This window comes from Gopherus evgoodei, chromosome 11, assembly GCF_007399415.2.
Source record: "Gopherus evgoodei ecotype Sinaloan lineage chromosome 11, rGopEvg1_v1.p, whole genome shotgun sequence".
Taxonomy (NCBI): domain Eukaryota; kingdom Metazoa; phylum Chordata; order Testudines; family Testudinidae; genus Gopherus; species Gopherus evgoodei.
This window is the reverse complement of record NC_044332.1, coordinates 127,919-154,974: the sequence shown is the minus strand read 5'-3', so window position 1 is coordinate 154,974 and position 27,056 is coordinate 127,919. Positions and strand designations below refer to the sequence as shown.

Genomic DNA, 27,056 nt, shown 5'->3' with positions numbered 1-27,056 from the left:
GATCCCGGAAGAGTGATTAGAGACCCTAGAGAGGCGTTGAGCTGAATTCTTTCAGCTCCACGGAGAAAGGGCAAGGGAGGAAGCCCCCACTTCATGGTTACAGTGGACATTGAAGAAGCCCCAATTTCTCTGAAAAATGAAATCAGGCCTCTGAATTGAAACAGATACTTCAAACAGTTTAATAGGAAATGTGTACACAGTATATACAAAATCTGGAGTTGGGTTATTTACATATGACCTTGTTTGTGTGATACACAGCCAGCACCTGAAAAAGAAATGTGAAGAGTCATCAGGATTTGTCCAGTGCCCCTTAATACACATAAACAGAGTGGAGAATACTAGGGAATAACAACATGAGAACATGGACCGGGGATAAGCTGCTGGATACGGTAGAGAAAACAATCACCAAAACAGGAAACACTACAAGATTAGGGGAACCCATATTACTTAATAGAGTCACTTTTGAATTAGCAGAATGTGTCATTTCAACAGGGGTCTCTACTGATTTCCTTCCAATAGTCAACTGTTACATGAACGTTGTCTCCCCATTGAGAACTATAAGCAACAACATCCCAGACTCCCTCTGAGTTTCGCCCTCCTCTGCTAACTGCTGCCTGGTGAATCCTCACAGGCCCTGTAAATTGGAGAATGAGGTGATGATGGAGACTAGAAACCTGAGCATTCAGTGACCTTTTGCTCTGAGGTGGAGGATCAAAGGAGCTAACTTTGGAGGATGAGTTATATCTGCTGAGCACCTTCTCTGAAGGGCAGAGCATCCTTATCTCCCAGTAACACCAGTGGGAGTTTGAGAACACTCAGCAACTCATAGGCTTGGGAAAGACAAATACAAGGGCCTTGGGCGGCTAGAATTAAGCACCGAAATCTGCAGGTAGAAGCCTAAATACCCATTATAGCCACCTGCAGAGGTCCCGATTAGGGCATTTAAATCTCTATCAGCATTGTGGTGTTTCAAATAGATATTTGAAAAACAAGGCGACTGATGTTTAAAGGCATCAGACAACTTGATGCCAGGTGAGTGGGTTTTCCAACCCTGGATACCTAAACTCAGATGCCTAACAACCACGGGTAGGTGCATCAATAGGGGTGGGGTTAGTTGTAAAGTCACCCTTTTGCTGCCCTATGTTGCAGTGGAGCAGGGCAAAGTAGCCATAAAGCTGATCTAAGAGGCAGCTAGGAATTCCCCAGCATGTGCAAATCCCTAACACCCAGAGAACCAGCATATAGAGTGTACAGCCAGTGTAGCTGGCTGTATGTCACCAACTCCTAGCTTCCCACCCAAGTATATGGGCTGTGAGCTGGGAACAGAAGATGGCGCACACGGTGTGCATTGTGCTATAGCTATCTCCAGTGCAGCAATGGATGTTACGAGACAGCATAATTTAGAACAACTCCGAGTCTAGAGCTCAGGTGTATTTGAGGATCTGGGCTAGTACTTGGCTGTTACTATAGTAATGACCCCTGAGCAAGCAGTATAATGTACATGCTTATCACGGAGCTTGTCCAGAGGCTGCATGTCCATCAGAATGACCAGATGTCCTGCTGTGTAATAAAAATGCTTTGAGTAATAAAAATCAACACAAGCTACTTTACAGGGCCTGATCCTTCTCTTACTTACAGCATCTGAGCAGTAGGACAATGGCGAATACTGCCCAGTATTATAGTTGCCTCTGTCTTGTTTCCATTTTGGGTAGCAGGAGCGAGGAGTGTAAAGGCCCTACTGTCAATCAAAAGTTAACCCCACCCCTTGACCTAATAAGCCCTGCCCACCGGTCATCAGAAGCCCCACCCCATGGGGGTATTACTTCTGGGGTCAAGGCGGACACATGACCAGAAGCAAGGTGTGTCATGTGACCCCTCTAAGAACTCCTTCCACTATACCAATCAGGATAGGTTTTGCCCTGATAGGAACGCCCTGAGAGAAGATTTAACCAATCAAGGGGAGTTCTGGGGTTTGTGTGACCCCTCTAAGAACTCCTCCTACTGCCCTCTACCAATCAGGAGGGGCTTCAGCCACTAGAGACCACCCTGAGAGGAGATTAGACCAATTGGGGGGAATTCTGGAATGGGGTGACCATCCAGAAGTGGTTCGTATGACCCCTCTAAGAACTCCTCCCACCGCCCTCTACCAGTCGCGATGGATTTCGGCTGCAGAGGACTGCCCCGAAAGGAGACTTGACCAAAACAGGGCAGGTTCAGGGATGGTGCGGCCACCCAGAAGAGGGTCATGTGACCCCTCTAAGAACTCCTCCCAATGCCCTCTTGCCAATCAAAGTGCAGCACCATCACCCCATAAGTCTCAGCGCTGGGCAGAGGAGGCCATCTCTTACCAAGAAGACGTGTTTCAGAAATTGTGGAAAGGCTGAGAGGAAATGTGGACTCCTTTACCACCCCCCTGAGAACTTCCGACTTTGTTTCAGCCCCACGGACCTTTGGACTTGTGTGGAGAATTGCTACAGCAGCAACAGTTCGGAAGAGGATGAGGGAGCAGGCGAGAGGATTCCTTTGGCCCAGCCATTGATGGATATGCCAGAACCTGAACCCAAAACCCAACCATTCATGAGACACCCCGATGAGCATGGTGGCCTCTCGTTGTCCACCGCCCTGGAGGAGGAAGGCGATCATTGCTTGGGGGAGTTACCGGCGGACAAGCTGAAGAGAAAAGATGTCACTCAGGTAAATGAAAGATTAAGAAGCAACAGTTGATGATGAGGTGTAATGGAGTTAGGAACCTGGGGTTGTGTAAATCTAAAAAACAAGCAGTGAGAACTTACACTTGTTTCTTGTCTGAGACAGCTTGATGATGCCTTTCTAGAGGACCCGGAGGCCCTGGACAATGTTGCATCAAGCAGCAAAGATGAACTGGGCCCGCCTTGTTTTTGCTGAACGCTGCTAAAAATTGTTGAAGAGGACTTAGAGGACGAAGGTTATAAGGAGTTTAGGAGAAGGTTTGTCATGAAACTCGCTGAGCCAGTACCACAGCGTGAGCGTAAAAATGTATGTGGACTATTGTATGCATTGCTGTTTATGCTGTTCTTAATCATTGTCTTAGGGAAAAGCTTTTTGAAGATTGTGAGGGCTGTTTCATAGATGCCTCATCCCAACAGCACCATGACTGTGTGATTTGGACTTCAACTTTATATGTAAATTTGTAAATTTAAATATGTACATTTAAAAAACCATCTATTGAAAGGGACTTTGTGACTATCTGCATTTTTGTTAGAAGGTCTCTGGCCCTTAAGTGAACTAAAAGTTTTAATGGAGCCACTTGGTTTCTTTTCAAGGAGCTGTATGTCTTTTAAATTAAAAAAAATGGTTTGTGAGAATCTAATTTTTGTGTTTTTGTGTAAAAAAGACATCCATTTACAGCAAAAAGCTGAAATGTATGTTGTGGGAGGGGGGAAATCCTAAAAATGGGTTTACAGTGTAACCATTCTGCCCATCAGAGTTGGCAACAACAAGGACTGGATTCAGTATCTAGGAACTCCATTCCAATAACACAATGCAAAACTGGCTCAAGCCCCCAGCCAGTGGGGCACTGAGACTCCCCTACTACAAGCTAAAATCACCACTTACTGCGTTAAGTTGTCAGGGGGGCCTCAGTACTTGTTCACCATTAGCCCAAAGTGAATTCCGCTCTGCAGTCTGTAACCAAACTCCTCTTGGACTCAAAATTAGCACTAACATTACACAGTAGAGGCAATGGAATTGGGGGATAGGTCAGTACATCACCACATACAAATACCTGTCCCCAGTCTCTCTCAATTTACTGAGTTTTGGAACCCATGTCCCTTGCCTAGCGAGTGCTACGTAATTGATGGCGAGTCCCTCCATCACAAAAGGCCAAGTACAGTTCCACTGTCCTTGATTCACATAATCAGGATAACAACACTTTATTCTTCCTGCCTCAATAAGAGAGAAACTGGGGATCCCACAGCAGCCAAAGTGACAATTTGGGCTACTGTGGGCTCATGATCAGCCCCTGACGTTCTTTTCCACAACTCACCACCAGATGTCAGGGTAGATCTCATCCTGACTCTGCTTACAACAGTAAAACAAACAGGGATGGTTCAGACATGTGCTTGAGTACAATAGAGTTGACTCATTCTGATGAACTGAATGGTTTTAACCACACCCCCACTGAATAGCAAAGGTAATTGTGATTACTTACCCTTGTTGCCATAGGGATAAATTTGACTGGTGTGCACCCATAGGAAGGGAGGTGAGTGGGTGAGTTCTGATTAATATGAAATGAAATGAAACCTCTGGAATTCGCAGATGCTGTTGGACAGCTTAAATATAACCCCTGGAGTTGATAGAGCACTATTGGACAGTTTAAAGGACCCAGGAGTTGGCAGAACTCTATTGGACAGTTTAAATATGATCTGGGAGTTGTCTGAATGCTATGGGCACTCTTTCTAGCAATTCAAAGCCATTAAAAGTTTAAATTAATATATTTACAAAAAACAAACAAACACCCCCCCCCGCACACGCACACACAAGGGTCTAAGCCAAAACTGAAATGTCTCAAGGGTTCACAAACCTTCACCATACTTTAGAACGAGCATTTGCTCTAAAGACAATCAAACATTTAAAAGCTCTGGGGGGCTTATTACGGTTGTGATACAATCATTTTATTTCAACCGCCACCCAAACTTTATGCATGAAAGAAACATGTTTTAAAAAACAAGCCCCAAAGAGATGTACTGATATCCGCAAAAGGTCCCCACTTGGGAATGGGGACAGTTACATTAAGGATTCACTGTTTAATACTGGAAGAAGGCCCTACAGAAAAATATATTTTAACTAAAAGAAAAAAATATACTGAAAGCAGCTCGGTTGTGCAGACAGCTTAATTCCTCCACCCCACCTCACAAAAGGGAATGTTAGGAAGGGGCCTAAAGTCCTTAAGTATCTAGTATTTCAGAGTTGTAGAGATCAAATCAACCTGCTAGCTACTATTTTGAAGTCTGTTTGAAACAAAGGATTAGGATGATATAAAAACCTCAGGTATTTTGGAGACTTTTTTTTTTTTCCAACAGAAACTCTCTTGAATGGCTGCTGGACTGCAAGAGGAGGTATGCTTCCTGTTTTAAACTCTGAAAATATAGACAGGGCCGGTGTAAGGAAGTTTTGCGTCCTAGGTGAAACTTCCACCTTCCGCCCCCCCAACCCTGCAGCAGCTCCCATTTGTCCTGAGGCGCCCCTCCCCCTCGCGGCAGCTTCCCGCCCCCTCAGCAGCTTCCCATTCCCAGGCCCGGGGAGCCCTGCGGTACCTCCCCACCCTAGCTCACCTCTGCTCCGCGTCCTCTCCGAGCACGCGCTCCTGCTCTAATTCTCCTCCCAGGCTTGCAGCGCCAAACAGCTGATTGGCGCCGCAAGCCTGGGAGGCAGGAGAAGCGAAGCAGCGACTGCACGGTGGAACCCCCGGGCTGTTGGCAGTGGTGCACTGACCCAGGGGAACCCCTGGGCTGCTGGCTGCCGGCGGCAGCGCGCTGACCCCAGGGAACCCCTGGGCTGCCGGCGGTGGCGCGCTGACCCCGGGGAACGCAACTCAGACTCCCTCTCCCTCCCAGGGCAGCGACCGCTCAAACACTTAAAAAAAAATAGAAGGCGCCGCTTTTTGGTGCCCTAGGCAACTGCCTAGTCCACCTAAATGGTAGCATCAGCCCTGCCAATCGCTACTAACCTTTTTGGTGAAAATTGGAACCAAAAAGATCAGTTAGCACTTCTGCCTCCCCCCCCTCCATTGACTAATGGGCCTACCCTGTCCCTGCCCTTACTCTTGCTTCTAATGTGTTTGGAGAATGTTTTTCTCAGTCCTTTGTGTAAGATGAGGGAAGGTTATATATAAAGATGCATGAAGCAGAATATGGACTCCAGGCAGGACCCCGTTTGTTACATGAGAGAGAGATGTGGCGCTTTGTAAAGCTCCAGTCCTCTTTTCTTCTGTTTCCATAACAGTCCACACCAGCTCCTGCCCCTTTTTTACCTCTGAAGTTTTCTGGAGTGGGTTGTGCTGAAATGTGACCATTTCAAAATTCAGATCAAGTTTAGTCTGACTATGAAAAACAAAAGTACAAAACACTACTGCACCCACACACAATCAGAGAAAGAGTTTTCTTTGGCTGTGATGCTGCAACCAGCTTAGCACAGGTGTACCTCTGTGCCTACACAAAGCTCATTACAAATGATCAGAGCCATAATCTGTAAGCTGTTTGGGGCAAGGGCTATCTTGGTATCTGTTATGTATGGAACTGAGCATGTTCTTAAGTGCATTACATTTGCACTTCCTTTCCAAAAAGCCTTTACCTCTGGTTAAGCCAAAGCATGAACAACTGCCTCTAGCAAGGAATTCATTTGAAAGTAATGAGCAACTGCAAAAGGGAAGGAGGAGAAAAGTATTTATAATAGAAGTGGGAATGCAGCATCACATCAGGATGCGCCTGCTCCCACTCTGCTCATAAGTAAGTTTGGAAAGTAGTAGTTTACTAGGAAAAATCTGTTTCATTTTGCAGGGGAAAAAGGTGGGGCCACACTGACGCATCTACCTAATAAAATAAGACTCATGAAATTATGCAAAACTTGTTCTTTCCTTTTTCTGAAACTGGCATTCACAGGCCCTGCATCATTCACAGTGTAGTAATGAAATGAAATGAAAACATTTTTGATTGTTCAGTAAAAGTTTTGTTTCTAGTAAAACACTATGACCGTACTTTACGTACTCAAGCACATAGGGGGCGAGCTATATATTCCCAGGTGGGGCCCGGACCCAGCTCCACCAATATTTGGGGCTGGGTGTCCCCCCGGCCCCACTTGCCAGCCCCCTCCCCCAAATGTCCCCTGGCCCCAACTTGCTGCTTCCACGGACAGCCCCCGGAGCAAAGCATCTCTGACTCCTCCGTGCTGCCTCCCTGCAGCAACTGCTGCCCCCCATCTTGTCTGGCAGGGCAGACTGACTCTGAGCCTGCCCTTCCACCTCAGACAGGCGGCGCGCTGACCCGGGGGACACCCTGGGATGCCGGCTGCCGCGGCGGCGCCCTGACCCGGGGGACACCCTGGGCTGCCAGCTGCCGCCGGCAGCACCAGCCAGTCAACCATTTAAAAAAAATTTGGGGGTGCTTTTTGGCGCCCCCAAATCTTGGCACGCTAGGCAACCGCCTAGTTCGCTTAAATGGTTGCACCGGCCCTGAATATATATTATATAATATCACTCGTTGGCTGTGCTGTCTTAGTAAATAATGATGCCTGTGTTTATTGCAGTGTGATCTGTTTAGCATGGAACCAGTAACTCTAAATTGCATTTCATCACCAGGCCAAGGTAAAAACCATTTTAACTGTAGTTTTGCTTATAACTTCAGGTACCACACAGGTTGTGTAGGGATTTGGGGCTAATACTAACTAACAGTTTTTTGCTTGTTCTTTAATCCAAAGGCCCAAACACACATGGGGGGAACAGAACAAGCATATGCCTGCAACACTTTATCTTGTAATAGAAAGTAACTTTCTGCAATTGGCTTTTAAGTGCATGTGGGTTTACTGAAAACTATTTTGTTGCAAACTGTGTTTTAAACTCTCTCTCTGTAAAACATAGGTGGGCTTTTTTTTTTTTTAAAGTATATGGCTGCAAATTGATGGTAATGGTGTGTTTCAAACTAACAAGGTTTTTTTTTTAGTGTGCAAAATGTTTTAAACTGGATTTTAAAAGTTGATTTTAAAAGCAGTTTGGTTTTTATTTTGCAAAATGAGGTGTGTTTAAAAAAAAGTTTGTGGGTTTGTTGTTTTAAAGTGGTAGAAATAAACTCAAAACTCCTGTTTGTTGTACAGCCTGAAATGGATTATTTTGTTTTAAAGCTATGACTTTTTAAATAGAAAAATACCCTAATGAATATTTTATTTTTAAGTTTACAAGACAGTTTCATGTGATTTATAATAGTAATAATAATATTCTCTGCTCCACAAACCTACCTAATACCAGCAGCGTGAGAGACCCTGACGAACTCTTTCAGTACCTGTTTTGCCCCAACTACAAGGTTTCATCCTGTGAGTTTATCGACGATGAAACAGCATGAGTGTCTTGGAAGGATGCAAAAGACCGGTACTCTGTCTCTGGAAATACCAGTGTTTTCATAGCCTCTTTCACCACTGCTTATGCCCGCTTAGAACTATACAACCTGCTAGATAGGTTGCAAGAGTGGTGCCCGTACCATGACACTGACTTGGTGATATTTGTGAAAAGGGAGGGTGACTGGAATCCCCCTCTGCGGGATTATTTAGGGGACCTAACGAGCAAGATCCCACCAGATCAACACATCACCGAGTTTGTGTCGGCAGGCCCGAAAACATACGGGTGTAAGCTGTCGGGAGGAAAGGCCTGTATGAAAGTCAAAGGTATTACCCTGAACGTAGCAAACTGTGAAAAGATCAACTTCCACAGTTTGAAAGATCTAGTCCTGGACTATTGCACAGGCCTGTGAGAAAACACCTCCAAAAAGATAGAGGTGCAGCAGCCCTCTATCATAAGGAACAAAAATCAGTGGCAAATAGAGACGACAAAAACCCTTAAGAAAACACAGAAAGTCGTTTCCAACAAGAGGGTCCTAGAAGAAGAGTTTAAAACCCTGTCCTACGGCTTTTAAAATGGATCCGAGGTGGAAACACCCCTTTTCTGCAATTCTTGTGCGGCCTAGCAACTGAGGGAAAAGTTACTTTACAAGAAATGTGTTGGATAATGCCAAACAAACGTTGTCTGTTATGCCTGAGAGTACTGAATAACATGGCTATAAAAATCATTGCAAGATATGCTTGTTGAAACATGTTTTGAGCAAGGCTAGATATGCCCAAGAATTTAAATTTAGTTTTTACAAAATTCATCACCATCCGGTCGTTTTGCACTAAGTCGTCAGAATACAAGTTTAAAATCTGGTCAAAAGATAAACCCTTGCCACGATGATGTAAAAAAACACGCAGTGATCGCTGCAGGCGACAGAGTGAGGGTCTTGTAATTGTCTATTGTGAAACACATTGTCTGTGGCATTTTTGTTTAAAAATGTCATGAAGCTTTTAGGAAACAACACGCTATTCGGGGAGGTGCCCGTATGAGTCAAAAAACTCTCCAAGGTTACACTTCGCCAGATACAAGGTGAGCCAGGATTCACCAGATTGGTTACATGGATGCGTGTTGACCACTAAACCTAAGGGTCGCTGAGACAGATTGCTGCCAGGGAGCCAATCATAAGGGGATTCTTTTTTGTGTAAGAGGTCGTTGATGAGACACGTGAGAGCTGCACGGTGCCCATGTTCACATATAGCCAAGCAGAACATTTCTTCTCTGATTTGTCTCTATGACGTTGTCAAAAACCCCATACACGATCATACTGACGGTGATGGTTAAAGCCATCCCCAAACCTATTTCTGCTCTCAGGTTCCCAGTTTTAATCAGGGAACAGTGATCGGCGCATTCCTGGTCGGGAGACAGGTCAAAGGCAAACAAGATGTAACCCTGTGCAAACTCCTCACGGTTGATTAACAGAGAACGATCTTTCATGTGTTTATCAGCTGTCTGTACCAGATTCATGTATTCTCTCACGCAGCGTCCTGCCTCGAAGCCTGGTTGCAGAGCCTTGGTTACAGAATATTCCACCCACGCCAGCCCCGTACATCCAGGAAGGGCATATCTCGTCTGGGCTTTGTAATAGTTCCTGTAGATGGTGGGGTCGCTGTAATTTTTTAGGATCGCCATAATGTGTTGCTTTTTAGAAACCTTACTCTCTCCGGGGACACTGGTGCACCTTGATGATCACCTTGCCAAAGCGAAATAAGACGTGTCTGTTCTGATCTGTCTTTATTTCAATGGTAATGGTATCGATGTGGTTTTTTCTGACAGGAACGTAATGAGGTTTATCGTAGGTGATGGTGACAAACTCCTTGTTCCTTCCTTAGACAGGGACACAGCGTAACAGGGGAACAGAAAAATCCCCCACAAACTGGTGTTCTACAATATCTGTGAACAGACACAAAAAGTTAAAAGCCCTGTGATGTCTGCTGAGAAGGGGAGTTTTTGGAGGCGGTGCTTGGGACCCAAACCTAGAATGTTAGCTAGCTCCCTGCTGGTAGAAAACATATAAGTAAAATCGGCGGATTTAAGACTAACTTTTCTACCCACAGGGTCGTAGTTCATGACCACCTCAGGTGGTTTGGGATGATAAGCCACAGTACTGTTCATATGATCCAATAATTCGGGTATGGACAAGTAATAACCTCGTCGTAGGATAAAATTCCATGCCATATCTCCAAAGGTGATTTCAAAAGAGGTGTCTTCGTTGATAGTGTTCCAGTTGTGCGGGTATTGTATTTCCACTATGCCCACCTCCCAGGCACTCCGGAGATCCCAGGGCTTAATTAGCCACATTGTAAAGTTCAAGCTGTGTTTTGAGGAAAAACTGCAGAGCTGGCATTGCTGGGCAAAGTAATGTAGAATCGCTGTCGCTCATTTTTTCTCTCTGTCTCTGCAGGAGGAATCTTTTTGTTTGTTTGTTTTGTTCATGTCTAAATGTCACAGACTTGAAAAGCTTCCACCCAGCTGTTAAACTTATTACCCCCCAACCATTTCACCAGTAGCTGCTTTTTTCTCCCTTTTCCTTTATCCGCTAGAACTTTTTTGATCCTGTAAATCCTGTCTTGTTTGGGGTTTACTTTCTGTAATTCTTCATGGTAAAAAGGTTTGTTTAAAAATTCTTTCCACCGATGGGTTTGTAATTGTTGAGGCACGACCTTTGCTAAAAATAGCTTTAAAGGCCTTGGGTACCTCACCACTCGTCTTGTCTTTTAGGCCTAAGGCCCAGGCATATTTGGAAAGAATGTCTATCACCTTTAAGATGTACTTAAAGCCTCTGTTGTGTTTGGAGAACCGGCGCACATCTACCAAATCTGCCTGCCATTGCGCGTCCACATCTGAAACAATGGTCTTGTTTCTTTTAAAACGTATTTGAGCCGGTTTGTGTAAAGTGTAAGCCTCCTGGTGTGAAAGCCAAGCCGTTGCCTGTCTTCTATTTAAAGGTTTACTATGCTTTTTGGCCACTTGAAAAAGAGGATTCACTCTGCCAAAGATCCCAACTTCCCTGGGTGTATAATATATTTTCTTTAACAGAGCCGTCTGTGGAGACAGGACTGTTCCTGGTACCGTCTTTTACTAACACAAGTATGGAGGGGTCATTATGGACACATTTAAATAAGTTTAATTAATTGCCTGGTTTAACACAACCTTTGACAGCCGCCTGTAAAAATGGACACCATGACCCCTACAACGAGGGACTCTGAGCTGATTCATTCTTCTATTTTGTCCTTTTCTGGATTTTCCTCTCGAGATCTGCGTCTCAGACAGGAGCAAAAACAGCTGATGCACAACAGGGCTACCGATGTGTAAGTTCTCAAAGACCTCTTGAAAGGCATCGTCGAGCTGTTGAGAGATTTTCAGACAAAAAACAGTGTTAGCCCCCCACTGCTTGTTCTTAGATTTATGCAATGCCAGGTCGATTCTTAACCTCATTATACCCCCATGATTAACCGTCGCTTCTTAATCATTCATTTACCTGAGTGACGTCTTTCCCATTCACCTTGTCCGCTGGTGACTCCCCCAAGCCATGATCGTCTTCCAACTTTGGGGCGGTGGACAATGAGAGGCCATCACACTCATCAGGGTTCTTCACAAGGCAGGGTCGGCTCTAACATTTTTGCCGCCCCAAGCGAAAACAAAGAGCGCTCCCCCCCGAGCGTCGCGTCGTCCAAGTCCCCACTCCACCGAGCGCGGTGTCGTCCAAGACCCTGCCCCCCGAACATCGCATTGCCCAAGTCCGAGCCCCCTGAGCGTCACGTCGCCCAAGTCCCCCCCCAAGTGTCGCGTCGCCCAAATCCGAGCCCCCCCAAGTGTCGCGTCCCCCAAATCCGAGCCCCCCCAAGTGTCGCGTCCCCCAAATCCGAGCCCCCCCAAGTGTCGCCTCGCCCAAGTCCCTGCCCCCAAACGTCGGGTCGCCCAATTCCCCGCCTCCCCCAGCGTCATGTTTTGCCGTCCAAGTCCCCGCCCCCCCGAGTGTTGTGCCACTGAAGCCCTCCTCAGCTGAGTGCCGCGTCACCCAAGTCCTTGCCACCCAGCATGGCGCCACGCCTCCCAAGCCCCGCCTCCTCCCAGCGCCGCCTGGCCGAACCAAAAAAAACCAAAGCCAAACCTCAAGTGTCGCCCTGTCCCAAGGTGCTGCCCCAAGCATGTGCTTGGTGGGCTGGTGTCTGGAGCCGGCCCTGTCACGAGAGTTCTGGGTCGGGTTCCGAGGTATCTATCAATGGTCAAGTCAAAGGGCCCTCCTCGGAACTGTCACTGCTATAGCGCTTTATCCATACAAGCCCAAAGGTCCTCAGGGCTAAAACAAAGTCCGAAGTTCTCAGGGGGGTGGTAAAGGAGTCCATGTCTCCTCTCAGCCTTTCCACAATTCATAAAACACATCTTCGTGGTAAGAGATGGCCTCCTCTGCCCAGCGCTGGGACTTATGGGGTGATGGTGCTGCACCCCGACTGGCAGAGGGCATTGGAAGGAGTTCTTAGAGGGGTCACACGACCCTCTTCTAGACGGTTCACCCCTTCCGAGAACCTACCCTATTTTGGTCAACTCTCCTCTTGGGGCAATCCTCTGCCGCTGAAACCCATCGCAATTGGTAAAGGGTGATGGGAGAAGTTCTTAGAGGGGTCACATGAAGCACTTCCGGACAGGTCACCCCACCCCAGAATTCCCCTCAGTTGGTCAAATCTCCTCTTGGAGTGATCCCCAGTGGCTGAAACCCCTCCTGATCAGTAGACGGCAGTGGGAGGAGTTCTTAGAGGGGTCACACAAATCACTTCTGTACAGGTCACCTGCCCCGGAACTCCCCCTGATTGGTCAAATCTTCTCTCGGGGCATTCCTATCGGGGTGAAACCCATCCTGATTGGTAGAGGACAGTGGGAGGAGTTCTTAGAGGGGTCACATGACACATCTTGCTTCCGGTCATGTGTCCGCCTTGGCCCCAGAAGTAATACCCCATGGGTTGGGGCTTCCGATGACTGGTGGGCAGGGCTTATTGAGTAAAGGGGTGGGTTTAACATTTGATTAATGGTAGGGCCCTTATACTACTGGAGTGCCTTGTTCTGTTTGTCTCCATTCCGCTTCATTCCTCAAGCACTCCACCAGAACGGATGTCACTTATGATCTCAGTTGCCACCAGCTGGACAGTGGGACTTGGATCTTTCTCTAGGACCCGGAGATCTGAAATTACAGAGGACAACACGTTAGTGAACAGACTCTCAAATCACAGCTAAGTGTGATCACAGAACCTTGAAGTATGTGAGCAAAATGATCACATGGAAAAATGTGAAACTGGGCTCAGTCCTTCTACTGGGGTGGAAAATACATGAGAGATGAATAGGCCTCACTTTTCATATAGTCCCCTGTGCCTGAGATAGCTGGAGACTTATTACCTCTGAATACCACGCTACAGCAGCTCTCCAATACAAACAAAGCTTTAGGTTCCCCCATTGTGTCCCTTCCATGCTCCCAACTGTGGGGAGACCCTGACTCTACCAGAAAGTCATCCACTCTGCAGCAAATGGAAGAAGATCCATTGTTTCAATAGTTTCCACTTTTCCAGCTCTATTCAGGAGCCACTGCCTGAGCTCAACTAAACCTGGAATTTAACAGAGGCCAGGGCCAAGCTGGTTTGTGCATGATACAGGGCACGTACAGGAAGAAAAATTGCTGGTGGGAAATTGGGGGTAGCAGAAAGTGGCTACAACTTCTTCTCACTTGGGGAGTCCACAGAGCGCCAATAAAGCCCAAAGTGTGGATAGCACTGGCTGGGGAGGGGGCATTGCCAGGACAACCAGGAGATGCACTGACTCATATCATACCTTCTGCAGCTTCCTCCTTCAGGGGAAATTAAAGCTGACTTTCTACTGGGCAAGAGTGAATTTGTCCTTTGATGTGTGGCTGATGCACTTTGCACCAGTGGTATCAGTTACTGCTGCTTGTCAGCTAAATTCCTTTATAACAACTCACTAATGAGCAGGACTTCAGCTGTATTTATTACTTACACTTCAGCAGATATCCCCGGTACAGCCATTTCATAAGGTAAATGTCTATGTGTTCCAGGATGATGCCTAAATACAAAATGTAAAATAAATAACAGCAACAATAATAAAACCTTCCCTTGCTGAGTGCAAAGTGATATTGGCAGCCCCTAGACAGGTCTTTGGCGACTCTTACTGTGGGCCTACGGGTGAGCTGTGGGCAAGAGGATTCTGGAGCAGGTTAGAGTCCACACTGAAGAGAATGAGAGAGACATTTTTTTAAAAAGACTGTTTACAGAAACCCTATTTGCTTGAAACAGTCTGTGCGCCTCTTGCCACTGCAGTCAGTTACTGGAGACATACTAAGAGAGTGTCTTGGCCTAGTGGTCTGAGCAAAGGACTGGGGCCAGGAATGAGTGAGTTCTAAGCAGGGATCTCACAAGGTGACTGACAAGTGAGCCTCAGATGAGCCACAAATGCCTGCCTGTCTCACATGGGTGTGCTAGGGAGAAGAGGGCACAGGGCCAAAGAGGAGGAACCTAATGGTTCCTTGACAAGGTGCTGTGGCCAGGAAGGTGAAACAGCAGGCGCTATGGGCAGGTGGGCTGCATGCCTCCCAGTGATGAAGTTGCGGTGAGGAGCAGTGAACAGCACTGGGTAGGTCTGCACTTTGAGCTAGGGGTATCACTCCCAGTTCAATGGGACGGGCCCACACAACTCTGGCAGTGCTGGCATGCTACAATTAGTATGTGGCTAAGGCAGCACAAGCAGTGGGAGGAACAGCCACCTTGGGAATAGACTTTGGGGTTGGGATGGGATCATACTTGGGGTGGTTGAACCTCGTGCTGCTCCTGCCATCACAGCTACTCTCTATTTTTAGCACACAGGGCTAGTGCGGGTGTGTCTCATCAAGCTGGGTATTATACCCCCAGCTCAAAGTGTAACCATGCCCTACGTGACGGTGTCCCAGCCGCTACTGCAAAATGATTGTACCATGCCTTCCCTGCAACAATCCCGAAGCACTTCAGAGCAACTAATGAATTCCTCCTCCCACCACCCTGGAGAGGCAGGGACATTAACATCTCCATCTATGGGTGGGACGCTGAGGCATAGAGACATTAATGGCACAGTGGGATTTTTTCTGTCCCCCTCAATGGGAATATCACAAGGGACACTGGGCATCATCTCTCACCAGCTAACTTGGCGGCAGCTGCCCGGATCCCTTCCCAGCTGCTGTAGAAGTACGTGAGGGTGGTTTTGTATAAGTCCTGCAGCAGTTCTAAATTCTCTTTGGCCTAGAGGAAATCAGGGACACATGAGCTCTCTCTGGCTAGAAGTGCCCTTTGACTGCCAGCACATGCTTTTATGAACCACAGGTAAATATGGGACAGAACAGGTGCCTGGGTAGAAGTGGGAAAAATGGGAATCTGCGGCAGATTTACATTTCCCATCACCCTCCCTCATATATCCCACCCTTGCAGTTATTTACATTGTCCATCACACATCCCCCCCAACTCACCCCTCTACACCACCACAAGCCTCTCCAGTCAATAATCTCATACAGTTCAACAGCTCACTCACAAGGTGTCTGCAAATGTCCTCCTGGAGCTCTGTAGGATTCAGCTCGGCTGTGTCATCAAGGTGCTTATTAATCATGTGTTGGAGTCTCTTCAGTCCCAAAAACGGGAAACAGAGGTGAAATGTAGCTCTGCATTTCTGAAAAAGAGTGTCACACCATTGAATTGTTCCCTACCGAGTGCTGTGTTCAATCAAAGGGAACTCACCTGCGTGACTGCGCATCTATTCCAGGATAAAAAGGGATTCATCTGGGTGTAACTGGCAGAAACATGCAGGAATGACTAATAGAGGAGAGAGCTTCCACTGAAACCTGGAGGTAGCATCCATGTCTTTTGGGAACAGTTATACTGAAAGCTGCTTCACCAGCCACAGCTGTGGTCTCTCCTCTGTTCTGGGGAGGTAGGGGCCTGGGGTGCAGAGACAGACAGGAACAGAGACCTGTAGGAGTCAGACTCATGACCTATCCTGAATTCTGGTGAAGCAGCCATGGACCAAGCTGGCTGGAACTGACTCAGCAGGAGGGCAATGAACTAAGGGGAGAATTTGGGCCTCCACAACAGGCAGGAATAGCAGAGCTCCCCTGGCATTGGGAGGAAGATTTCTTTGGCTTAGTAAACAAGTCACTGTCAGTCTTACCATTGAAACCTGGGGGTTTGGGTCTTGCAGGTGCAGCAGAAGCGTGACCCAGCTCTTTCGAACCTCCTCGGTGAAATAGGCCTTCCATTTTTTCTTTGTCAACTGAGCCAGGATGCCAAATAGGACAAAGGCCACTGAGCGAAGAGCATCATCCTCCTACAGCCAAGAAAACCCCACAACTTGGTAAGTAAGGGATAATCCCATCACGCACCTCACACAGCCATCTCTTCTACGCTAAAGTAGAGTGATTCCAACTACAGCTAGTCGGAAAAACTTTAATTAACCAATTTTTTGTTCGAATTTGCTGATTCATGAAAATATTTTAGAGCCAGTTCAATTTTGATGAAATTCCTCCGGAAGCCAGGCAGGGATCCTTAGAAACCTACCTGGTGTCTTGCCAGTGCACTCATCCAGCTCCTTGGCAGCCGATCTGGCAGGCTGACTGGGATTGTAGACTTCCAGGCCCCCAGCTTCAGGGGGAAGGAGAGCTCAGTGGTTTGAGCATTGGCCTGCTAAACCCAGGGTTGTGAGTTCAGTCCCTGAGGGGGCCATTTGGGGAACTGGGGTAAAAAGCTGGGAAGTGGTCCTGTTTTGGGCAGGGGGTTGAACTAGGTGACCTCCTAAGGTCCCTTCCAACCCTAGTGTTCTCTGATTCTATGACCCTGGGAGTCCTGGCTCTCAAATTTGCACCTCTAGCTCTCAGGTTCCCAGCACTGGGATAGTCTGAGAGCAGACTGCTCTGGGCCAAGGCTTCCAATAGAGCTAGGCTGAGAATAGTAATTCTGTTTCACAAGGAGTTTTGAAGTTTGGGGAGAGGGGTTCCCACAAATAGGAACAAAACCAAAATTTGAAATCTCAAAATTCTCTGCTAAACAGAATTATCATTCCAACCCTCTCCTATAAAAATGGTATAGAGCAGGCCCAACACTCTCTATTGCACTCTGTAACCCCCTTTTCCATGGTTATCTAGCTACCTAATCTAGTATTCAGACTTTCTTTGAGGTTATCAGTGGCAATAAAGAAGAACAGAAGGGTGAGACTGTGGGAGCAGAGATGTCATCCCCATCCTCCTAACGTTCTCCTCCTCCATAAAATACCTCTCTTCCCTAGGGCCTAAAATCTCTTCACTCTGACATGAGCAATGCCCAGGGAGTCCACATCACACATCGTAAATGGAGTCTAACAGGGCCAGCTCCAGGCCCCAGCACGCCAAGCACGTGCTTGGGGCGGCATGCTGCGGGGGGTGTTCTCCCAGTTGCTGGGAGGGTGGCAGGTGGCTCCGCTGGACCTCCCGCAGGCATGCCTGTGGCAGCTCCACCAGAGCCGTGAGACCAGCTGACCGTCCGCAGGCACGGCTGCTGGAGGTCCACCGGAGCCGTGGGACTGGCAAGCGGCAGAGCGCCCCCCGCGGCATGCTACCGTCCTTGGGGCGGCGTTTTCGCTAGAGCTGGCCCTGGAGTCTAATCAAGATTGATTGAACTGAGGTTAGAGAGTTCTGTTCACATACATCGTCAAAGTAGGTCCTGATCTGTTGGGTGAGGTCTCTGAAGGAAGAACCGATGTCCTTCTCTTTCAGCTCCTTCAGGACTTTGGCCAGTGCTTTCATGCTCTCGCCAATGACTTCAGAACTGAAAATGTCATGTAAGGCCCCGATCAGTATGTCCAGAAGAAACTTCTTGTGCTTTTTCACCTGTACAAACAGATGATATTAAAGAACAATTATCACTAATCACAATTCTAAGAAGTTTTCTTTAGTAGTTATGAAGTTGTGGGAATTTCATCAACCCCCTCTCACCCCAGAGACCTATAGCTATATTTCAGACCAGGTGCTAGCTACAACGAGCCAAACTCGGTGCCATAATACATCTGTGTAATCCTATTACTAGATTTCTAATTACTTAGATTCCAAGGCCAAAAGGGACCAGGGTGATTATCTAGTCTGACCTCCTGCCTAACACAGAACTTCCCCAAAATAGTCTCTATTGGAATTAGAGTGTATCTTTTAGAAAAACATCCAATCTTCATTTTAAAATGGCTAGTGACAGAGAATCCACCACAACCGTTGGCAAATTGCTCCAATGGTTAATTAAAATTACCATTAAAAATGGATGCCTTATTCCCAGTCTGAATGAGTCTAGCTTCGTTTTTCCTCATTGAATCTTGTTATACCTTTGCTTGCTAATGGGAAGAACCCATTACCAAAATTTGTTTCCCATGTGAGTAGTTATAGATGGCCCTCAGTTCACTCCTTAACCTTCTCTTTGCAAAGCTAAATAGATTGAGCTCCTTGAATCTATCACTAAAGGTCTATTTTCCAATCCTTTGATAATTCTTGTGACTCTTCTCTGAATCCTCTCTAATTGATCGGCATAATTCTTGAATTGTGGACACCTGATCTGGACACAGTATTCCAGCAATGCTCACATGAATGCCATATTCAGAGTGAAAATAACTTCTTTACTCTGATTCAAGATTCCTCTGTTTATGCCTCCAAGGATCATTTCAGCCCTTTTGGCCACAGCTTGGCATTGGGAGCTTATGTTCAACTGATTCTCTGCCATGACTCAAGTGTTTTTTCAGCGTCATTGCTTCCTGGGATAGAGACTCCCACCCTGTAAGTATGGCCTGCATTTTTTCTTCCTAGATGTATACATTACATATGGTCATATTAAAGTGCACATTGTTTAGTTATGCCCAGCTTACCAAAGGAGCCAGCTTGATCTGTATTGACTGCAAAAAGGTTACTAGGGTATGGGAGAGAACAGAATTTGCCCTAGTGCATTGTGTTCAATCTCTGTAAACTCTGAACGATTATTTCCCTTGGTTTCTCTAGTTACGTTGCATCCTATTCAGTAATCTCTCATACCTTCTCAGGCGCCCCATCGACTATATTTCCCAGGCCTCTTACAGCCATCTGACGGACAATGCTGTTCCTATCCTGTGACCTTTCTTCCAAGACGCGTAAGACACTCTTAAGGAACTTCTTCTCCCTGAGCATGGGATCACTCATTAGCTGAAATAAAATCAACACATCCATTAGCCCCAATATGATCATAAAGATTGGGAATAGAATTTGAGCCGACATGGAATACACTAAAAACAACAAGGAGTCCTCCTACAGCCACAGTCTTGTGGATACAGACTAATATGGCTTCCCCTCTAACACTTGGCACATAACACACTGTAACTTTATCATTCCACACAAATGAGAAATGTCTTCCAACCATGCAGTTTTCCTTTTGGGCACTATAATAGGGATCCACTCACCTCTTGAGTGGCTGGGTCTCGTACCACAGTCCTTTTCTCACCTCTGGTGCACCCTGCCAGCCGACCTCAGTGAGTCTTCTGTGGCTCAGGGCTCTTTCTGAGTCCCAAAGGCCAAATGAACCCCTTCAAGAACAGTTCCACTGCCCTCACTAGGGTTTCCAACCCCAACTCTGGGTCCTTGAAATTCTACCCTTTGTTCAAGCTCTCCATAAGCATTGTCCCCTTCCTGAGGCTTATGGCACTGTAAGTGATAAGGGAACCTGAGCCTGCCCATAACTCTGAGATCCAAACCATGGACCCTGTAAACAGTAGTTAGGCACTGCTTGATTTCAGTTCACTGTTGCTTCTTCCTACCGGCCACTTTTAGCTTCACCCTCACCTCAAGGTTAAAGTTCTTAAGGACTCTCTTCCTGCAAGCCCAACTTAAGCAAATGCTGCAAGAATCAAACTCTGGCTATCCCCTGAATTCCGGTGGCCAGAGAGCAGCATCTTTTCTTCCCCTCCAGTTCCTGCCAGGAACTGACCCGCTAAGGCCCTGCAGCTCCTTTTAGCTGAGCCTGATGGGCTCTGATTGGCTGCTTTCACGAGGCCTCTCTAGACAGACCCAGATTTGTGGCTCTTTTCCTGGGGCAGGGTGTAGTAGGACCATGGGGCATCTTATAAGAAGCCTCAAAGCCCAGGTACAGCCCATCCCAGGCACAGATCGATTGTTTTGCTTAGAACCAGATGAGTCCCTAAGATAGTTGCTTAGCATAAATGAGAAATATGATGCAGATCTTAGAGGAAGGAGGTAGAAAGAGAGGATGGTCCAGCAGTTATCACACTAGCCTAGGATTTAGGAAACCCAGCTTCCATTTCCTGTTCCCTCAAAGACTTCCTGGGTGATCTTAGGCAAATCACTTAGCCCTTCTGTGTATCAGCTCCCTGCCTGTAAAATAGGAAGAAGAGTGCTTCCCTACCTCCCAGGAGTGTTGTGGGGATGCATACATACATTAATGAGTTTTGAGGTACTCAGATATTACAGTAATGAGAACCTATGATAGATGTGAATGTATTTGTATGTTGCTTGTTTTATAGTATTAAGACACTAGGTTCATTCCGAAGATCTGCTGAGCTAAACCAAAATCAGGAGCTGTTGGTTAGTATCAGCACTAGGACTTGGCAGAAGAGTTCCAGGAATCCAAACTCTGTCTGTATCTCTCTCAGCCAGCCCCTGTGGTTGTGTAGCTAGTATAGGCAATGACAGCAATATAAATATCAGAGAGAGAACGACTCCGAAAGGTAGAATGAAGTTCCTTGTCAGGTTTCCATATAAAGGGGGACCCATTCTACTATCTAAAATGACAATTACTCCTATGAACTGAACTGTACAACTCCCGAAAGAAAGGCAAACAGACAATGGTCTAATGGTGAAACTGCTCTTCAGAGCCCGCTGTCTTACCTGGGCAAGGAAAGCTGTGCCCGTGACTCGGTAGTTTTCTGTCGGGGAATTCACCCAGGGGAGGAGGTTCTGGATGATCTCAGGTGTTACTAGTTCAGATTTTAGCAGAACACTGGAAGGCAAAAGAAACTGCTTATGGGGTCGATTGCACATTTCAAAAACTCAGCTGCTCTGAGCAGACTGCTCTGATATCTATGAGTGGGAGCTGTGTGTTTCCACCCAGGGCACCCCCCACAAAGCTATAAACTGGAGGTTCCCTCTCAGCCACTTTAGTTGCTACTGATTCCCAAGGATAAAATGATGCCTCCTAGATCTCTTACCTCACCAGCAGACACACTCCCTCATGGTGAGTCTGAGGGTTTTCAAGCAGAATCCACGTTCTCTGCTCCCTGAGTTCTCTCATCAGTCTCGCATTCCCAACTTTGAAAAGCACAGATTCTAATGCTTGGACAGAAAACCTGGGGAAAGAGAGGCACAGAACTGCAGCAATTGGTAGGAAGGTGCAGCCTGAACAGAGTCAGGAAACCCCGGTTATTTGTCAAATCTGCTGTTCATCGACAGTTCATCCATTGGCAATATCCTGGACAGCAGCGTTCCTGGAAGGACTTGATGCCGGGAGGTAAGTTTCAGTCTCATACATCTCATATAACTAGTTTTGCTAGGGACAAAATTTTGCAGTCATTTTTCCCTTTCTGCATGGAACATGGGCACTAAGACTACAATGATATGGAAAAAATACATGATCAGGACCCAAAAACTGGGGGCATAGAGTGTGGTGATCACTAATGGACATTTTGGGGTGATATCTCCAGATATGATGTGACAGAGTGCTAAGGGTTTGCACTTGAGTCAGCATTCTGGTGACCATTAGTACTAATTCAGTTCCTCACAGAAGGCCTAATTGGTCAGAGGTGTACCTGATTATGAGGTCTGACTGGGGCTAGTGAGTCATGGAACCAATCATTCCATTAACAGGGAAACTGTGTAAAAGGACATGGGCAGGAGCCCTTTGAGGGGAACAGATAGAGAAAGAAACTTGGGTGACCAGATGTTCCAATATTTGGGGCTTTATCTTATACAGGTGCCTATTACTCCCAACCCCCTGTCCTGATTGTTCACACTTGCTGTCTGGTCACCCTAAGAGAAACAAAAAGAGAAAAAGCTGAGAGAGCCTGACAAAATGAGGTCTCTGAGTGGAAATACCTTACTCCCCATTTTGGAGAAGAGTTTAGAAAGTTGAGATACAAGATAAAGGTGCTATGTATTGGTAGGGGGATTAAATAGACTATACGTTGATGCTTACAAACAAGAAAGTCTCAAGGTTTGTAGAAGATGTAAGGGTGCAACAGCCCTCTCTGTCACAGCACGGGGCTCGTCAGGGATTTCCCTGTTATCTATGCAAATGGAGAGCCTGCTGGAGAAGCCAGGGTAGAGGTTTGGCAGTCCGGGTGATGGAGGGAACACCTTGAAATGGATGGCGAAGCAGCAAAGAGAAGTGTAGAACAGGGGTTCTCAACCTTTCTGTTTCTGAGCCTCCCCCCATCCCCAACATGCTATAAATACTCCATGGCCCCGTTCCAGGCCTCGGCCCTGCCAGGCATCAGAGTTTGGGGCTCCTGGCTCTGGATTTTAACTGCACAGGGTGCAGGGGCTCGGGACTTTAGTGCAGGTCCTGGGCCTCAGGGCTCCAGCCTGGCTGGGCTCAGAGCTTCAGCTTTCTGCCCTGAGCCCCAACTAGTCTAATGCCAGCCCTGCTTGGCAGACCCCCTAAAACTGGCCTGGTTGAGAATACCCTACAGACCTTCCAACAATCCCACCATGCAGAAGAACAGCCTTTGCTTGCCTGCTAGGTTTAACAGCAAAAGAGCCTTCAAGAATTGATATAGGAGCAAGCCCAGATCTGGCAACAACTCCTCCAAAGTCTGGCAAGTCCTGGGACAGGAAATGGAAACCAGGCACAGGAGATCAGACTCTGTAAAAGGAGACATGCAAACAACCCTGATGTGGTTTTGGTTACTCTTAAAGGAGCAGCAGTGAGAACTCATAGGGACAGAACAATGTGGGCCCTTTGACTGACACCCTATTTAACTGGGGAAGCACATATATGGCTCTTAGTGATTAGCGAGCAAGAGATTATGACATGATTAAAGCAGCCATGCTGGACTAGGTGGGGCCTGTCCACAGAAAAGTACTGCCAGAAATGGAGAGTTGAAAGATGGATTGAGGAATTATCCTTCTGGGCATTTGGATAGAAATTGAAAGATTGGGCCACTCACTGGTAAGGCCAGATACTCAAACTGGGGGGGAGATTCTGGAAGTTTCTTCAGAGTCTCCCTGAGCATACTTGAGTATGGGTTACGTGGCGCCAGCCAGTTAAAGTTACAGAGGCATTTGCAGAGACGGACATTCCCAGAGTGAGCCAGTGGTTTAAGGGACTAGATTTGAGAAGGACCAGAGTGCCTCCAGATGGGAAGGGCAGCAAGAAGAAGAGGGAGGAGCCTCAAGGAACTGTAGTGGGAGCTTGGCCTGCAGTGTGCTTCTGACATGGACGTGAAGGACAGCTAAAAAGAGACTGTCCTAAAATGGACTGTGAATTTGCACAGCTTTGTGGCAGGGACAAGACTCCCAGGCAGGGAAGAAAAAAGAAAGTAGCTACCATACCGGTATGGGTAGGGAGGAGCCACCAAAGGGAATAATGGACACAGCTTCATCCTGTTTGCTGATCAGGCAGGAGTTAGTGAAACCCCACTGGATACTTCCCAGAGGTAGGATCAAAACTGAATATGTCCATGGGAACAATACGTTCTGCCCAATGGCAGAGGTGACTCTGGAGATCAAGGGGAAGTTTAGGCAGGAGCATGTAGGGGCAGTGGATGGATTGCCCCATTGCCTTCTGCTGGGCATGGACTGGGATCCCTTTCTAACCGGGACACCAAGGCATGTGTGGAGGCCTAGAAGGGTGGAACTAAAACCTGCAGGGCCAGGTAAAGAGGAAATATATGTAAAGGAGCTGGAGGAACCTAGACACGAAAGTACAAGCCACAGAGAAGGTGAGGATGGAGAAGTCCCCTGAGAGACAAGAGGGAGGAGATAGAAAACAAAAAAGTCAAGAGTAAAGGTGACTGAAGATCATCCACTGGGGTCAAACAGTCAGCAGATCCCTGACCACCAGGATCTCAGGAGCCGGCATCCCGAGAACACTTTGGAGGGACTCCGAGCAGTCTGTGTTCATGGAAGAGGCTGGGGCATAGCATACCACCGCATCACATAGAGGTACCTAAATCTGTCCTGCGCATGGGCCAACAGCACGAGTAGAATATACACTTGTGTCTGCAGCGCCAGCAATCACACAGCTAGGTAGCCATCCATGGGAACAAATTCAAGTTTTGTGGACAAAACTTAGGCACCCATGCTTGAAAACCTGACTCACTGTGGCCACTACATAAGATCAGCCTTACTGGGTCAGTCCAATGGTCCATCTAGTCCAGTACACTGTCTTCCAACAGTGGTCAATGCCAGCTTCTTCAGAAGAAATGAACAGAACAGGGCAATCGTGAAGTGATCCAATCCTCGTTGTCCAGTCTCAGCTTCTGGTGGTCAGAGGCCTAGGGACACCCAGAGCATGGGGTTGCATCCCTCACCATCTTGCCTAATAGCCACTGATGGACCTGTCCTCCATGAACTTATCTAATTCTTTTTTTAACCCAGTTATACTTTTGACTGTCACAACATTCCTTGGCAATGAGTTCCACAGGTTGACTGTGTGTTGTGTGAAGTAGTACTTCCTTATGTTTATTTTATACCTGCTGCCCATTCATGAACAGAATTTAGATCCTGGTTTCCGAGGAAAAGTCAGAGACATTCTAAAACCAGGAAGTCTGTAATTTGAGCACCTTGTTGGCTCGGAATAAAGAAACACAATAACAATAGAAACTAATAATGTTGTGAGGTTGGTGGGAAATGTACATTAATGGGCTACCAGAGCTGAAGTCAACTGATGATACAGGAATCTCTTAGTGTTAACTGGGGAGGGGCACAGAAAGTGGGTGCCGAGTGGTCTGGTATGTACATTCTAGTTCACTAAAAGATTGCCATATGAGTCTCAAATAAAAGCCCATGTCACCAATATCATTGTGAAATGCTTACAGATGCTGTGTAAAGAGCCACGCATATGCATTGAAAATTACATTCTTATGATCTGTGTCTAGGGACTAGTTACCAGAAAAGCTGAAAAAATGGTTTTCTTTCAGGCAAGAAATGTTTCTCCTACCTGTTTGTTTACATGTAAATTAAGCATGTAGGATTCACAATCAGTTCAGAAGGACTGTGAGAACTTCAAAGAAAGAAAAGTAACAGGGGGTGGGGACCCAATTTTGGGGTACACATCAAAGGTTTGCTCTAGTATATTTGAGGGACAAAGAAGACACTCTGGCATCTTTCACTTAGGAAGTAGATGGACAGCGGGGTCACTATCAGGCTTGGGTGAGAAACATCTTTAGACAGGAGGTTAACCCTGTTGGTTACGTTTAGTCTCTAGGAGCATGTTATGATTTCATTATATGTGTAACCATAATCTTGGGAACTCCTGGGGAGCGTCACACAACTCTATTGGAATTCTCTTTGTTTCTCTTCCTTCCTTCTAATTACCGGCAAGGGTTGCCTTCAGTATGTTGTCGGTCTCTTTGGCCTAGGCTCGGGCTGCTGATCACTGGCAAAGGCATCTTTTGGCCTAAGGTTCGGCTGACCTGCTGCAGGAGAACAGGAAACAACTCTGGGAGCAGCTCCTGCACGGCTTTGCTCGACTGCAGTGCTGACACCACCTGAAAGATGGCACATGTTGCCTGAAAGGAAAGCATGGTAAAAAATGAGATCTCCTCCCAACACCATCACGCCCTCTCTCCCCTTCTGATATCTGCTCTACTAAATTCTCACTTCTGCCAGTAACTTGAATGACTGCGAGCAACTCCCTTAACTCATGGCTCAGTTTCCCATGTCTATAAAAATGTGTATGACCTACCAAGGCATGTTGTGAGTCCTAAGGAATATTTGCAAAGCACTGTGAGAAACCTGGTTCAAAGACTTTCTTATTGCCAGATGTTATTAAGTAAATCAGCCACGTACTCTAAACCTGCCGTATTTGTTCCACAGACAGCAGAGCTGGACTCAGGGAAACAGTACATCAGAGGAGAAGTGCCCACACAGCAATATTCTACCACATTTCTAGCTTTCCATCAGCAGGATTGTCACAGGGCAGAGGAAAGCCTGAAAGACGTGTCTGTCACCTAACTTACTGAGAGAGGTTCAGCAGCTGCCAAATGCCTGTCAGTTTCAGTCTCTGAGGTGACGCTTCCTTCTTGGCTTGTTGAAGTCTTTATTTTTTCTATTAGGACCTGTAGGACTTGAGTGGCAAGCAAGGGGTCTTCCCCCAGAGATCTCCACAGTTCAGTGGTGTCACTGCAATTTAACAGAAGTTACATGTAAACCTTGGACACTTTTGTGGCTCAGACTGAATGCATCATATTTAAGTAAAGACCAAATTATCTCCTTGCCTATGATGAGAAAGTTAGGAGTGCTATCCTCCTTTAATGCTCTTCCTGTTTAAATATTGGAGTTTCCAGTTACAGAACTAGGTTAAGTGACATAGTCTTACTGCAGCCTAACCATTAACACTAGACTTCAGAAGGACAGGACACAGAGCGCCAACCTCAGTTCCTGTTTTCCCACTTCCCAGTAAATATGGACCTGTGAGTATGTGGCTTCCAAAGATCTAGGGTTTGGAAGGCAAGTTAATGAAAGAAAAGCCACATTCCTACTAACTGGACATACAACTATGAGAACGAATATTCAGAGCCATCTTAAGTCCCCTTTATAAAGTGTGTCCCTACCCTCTGTTTGCCAGAAGCTGGGACTGAGCAACAGGGGATGGATCACTTGAGATTTACCTGTTCTGTTCATTCCCTCTGGGGCATGCGGCACTGGCCACTGTTGGAAGACAGGATACTGGGCCAGATGGACCCTTGGTTTGAC

The 27,056-nt window shown here is 46.7% G+C and overlaps 2 protein-coding genes across 7 annotated transcripts; one reads left to right on the top strand and one right to left on the bottom strand.

Moving 5' to 3' along the window:
- Nucleotides 1–155: 155 nt before the first annotated feature.
- Nucleotides 156–26,509, bottom strand: LOC115659354 (protein maestro-like). 6 transcript variants are annotated; one of them, XM_030579341.1, is made up of 13 exons: nucleotides 26,321–26,508; nucleotides 25,677–25,870; nucleotides 21,350–21,487; nucleotides 21,030–21,141; nucleotides 19,188–19,334; nucleotides 17,829–18,011; nucleotides 16,322–16,477; nucleotides 15,689–15,823; nucleotides 15,300–15,402; nucleotides 14,132–14,197; nucleotides 12,243–13,307; nucleotides 11,282–11,476; nucleotides 156–265 (listed from the first exon to the last, which is right to left on the bottom strand). In XM_030579341.1, the coding sequence occupies exons 2-11, from the start codon at nucleotides 25,748–25,750 to the stop codon at nucleotides 13,210–13,212; spliced, it is 1,212 nt and encodes a 403-aa protein (XP_030435201.1). In that variant the 5' UTR covers nucleotides 25,751–25,870; nucleotides 26,321–26,508; the 3' UTR covers nucleotides 156–265; nucleotides 11,282–11,476; nucleotides 12,243–13,209. The 6 variants fall into 6 exon arrangements, with proteins under 6 accessions (XP_030435201.1, XP_030435203.1, XP_030435202.1 ...); XM_030579342.1 differs by lacking the exon at nucleotides 156–265 and adding an exon at nucleotides 7,562–10,021; XM_030579343.1 differs by lacking the exon at nucleotides 11,282–11,476.
- On the top strand, nucleotides 1,026–3,349 carry LOC115659802. The gene is made up of 3 exons (XM_030580488.1): nucleotides 1,026–1,032; nucleotides 2,126–2,694; nucleotides 2,815–3,349. Exons 1-3 carry the CDS (start codon nucleotides 1,026–1,028, stop codon nucleotides 2,902–2,904), a joined length of 666 nt encoding a protein of 221 aa, XP_030436348.1. The 3' UTR covers nucleotides 2,905–3,349.
- Nucleotides 26,510–27,056: the final 547 nt, after the last annotated feature.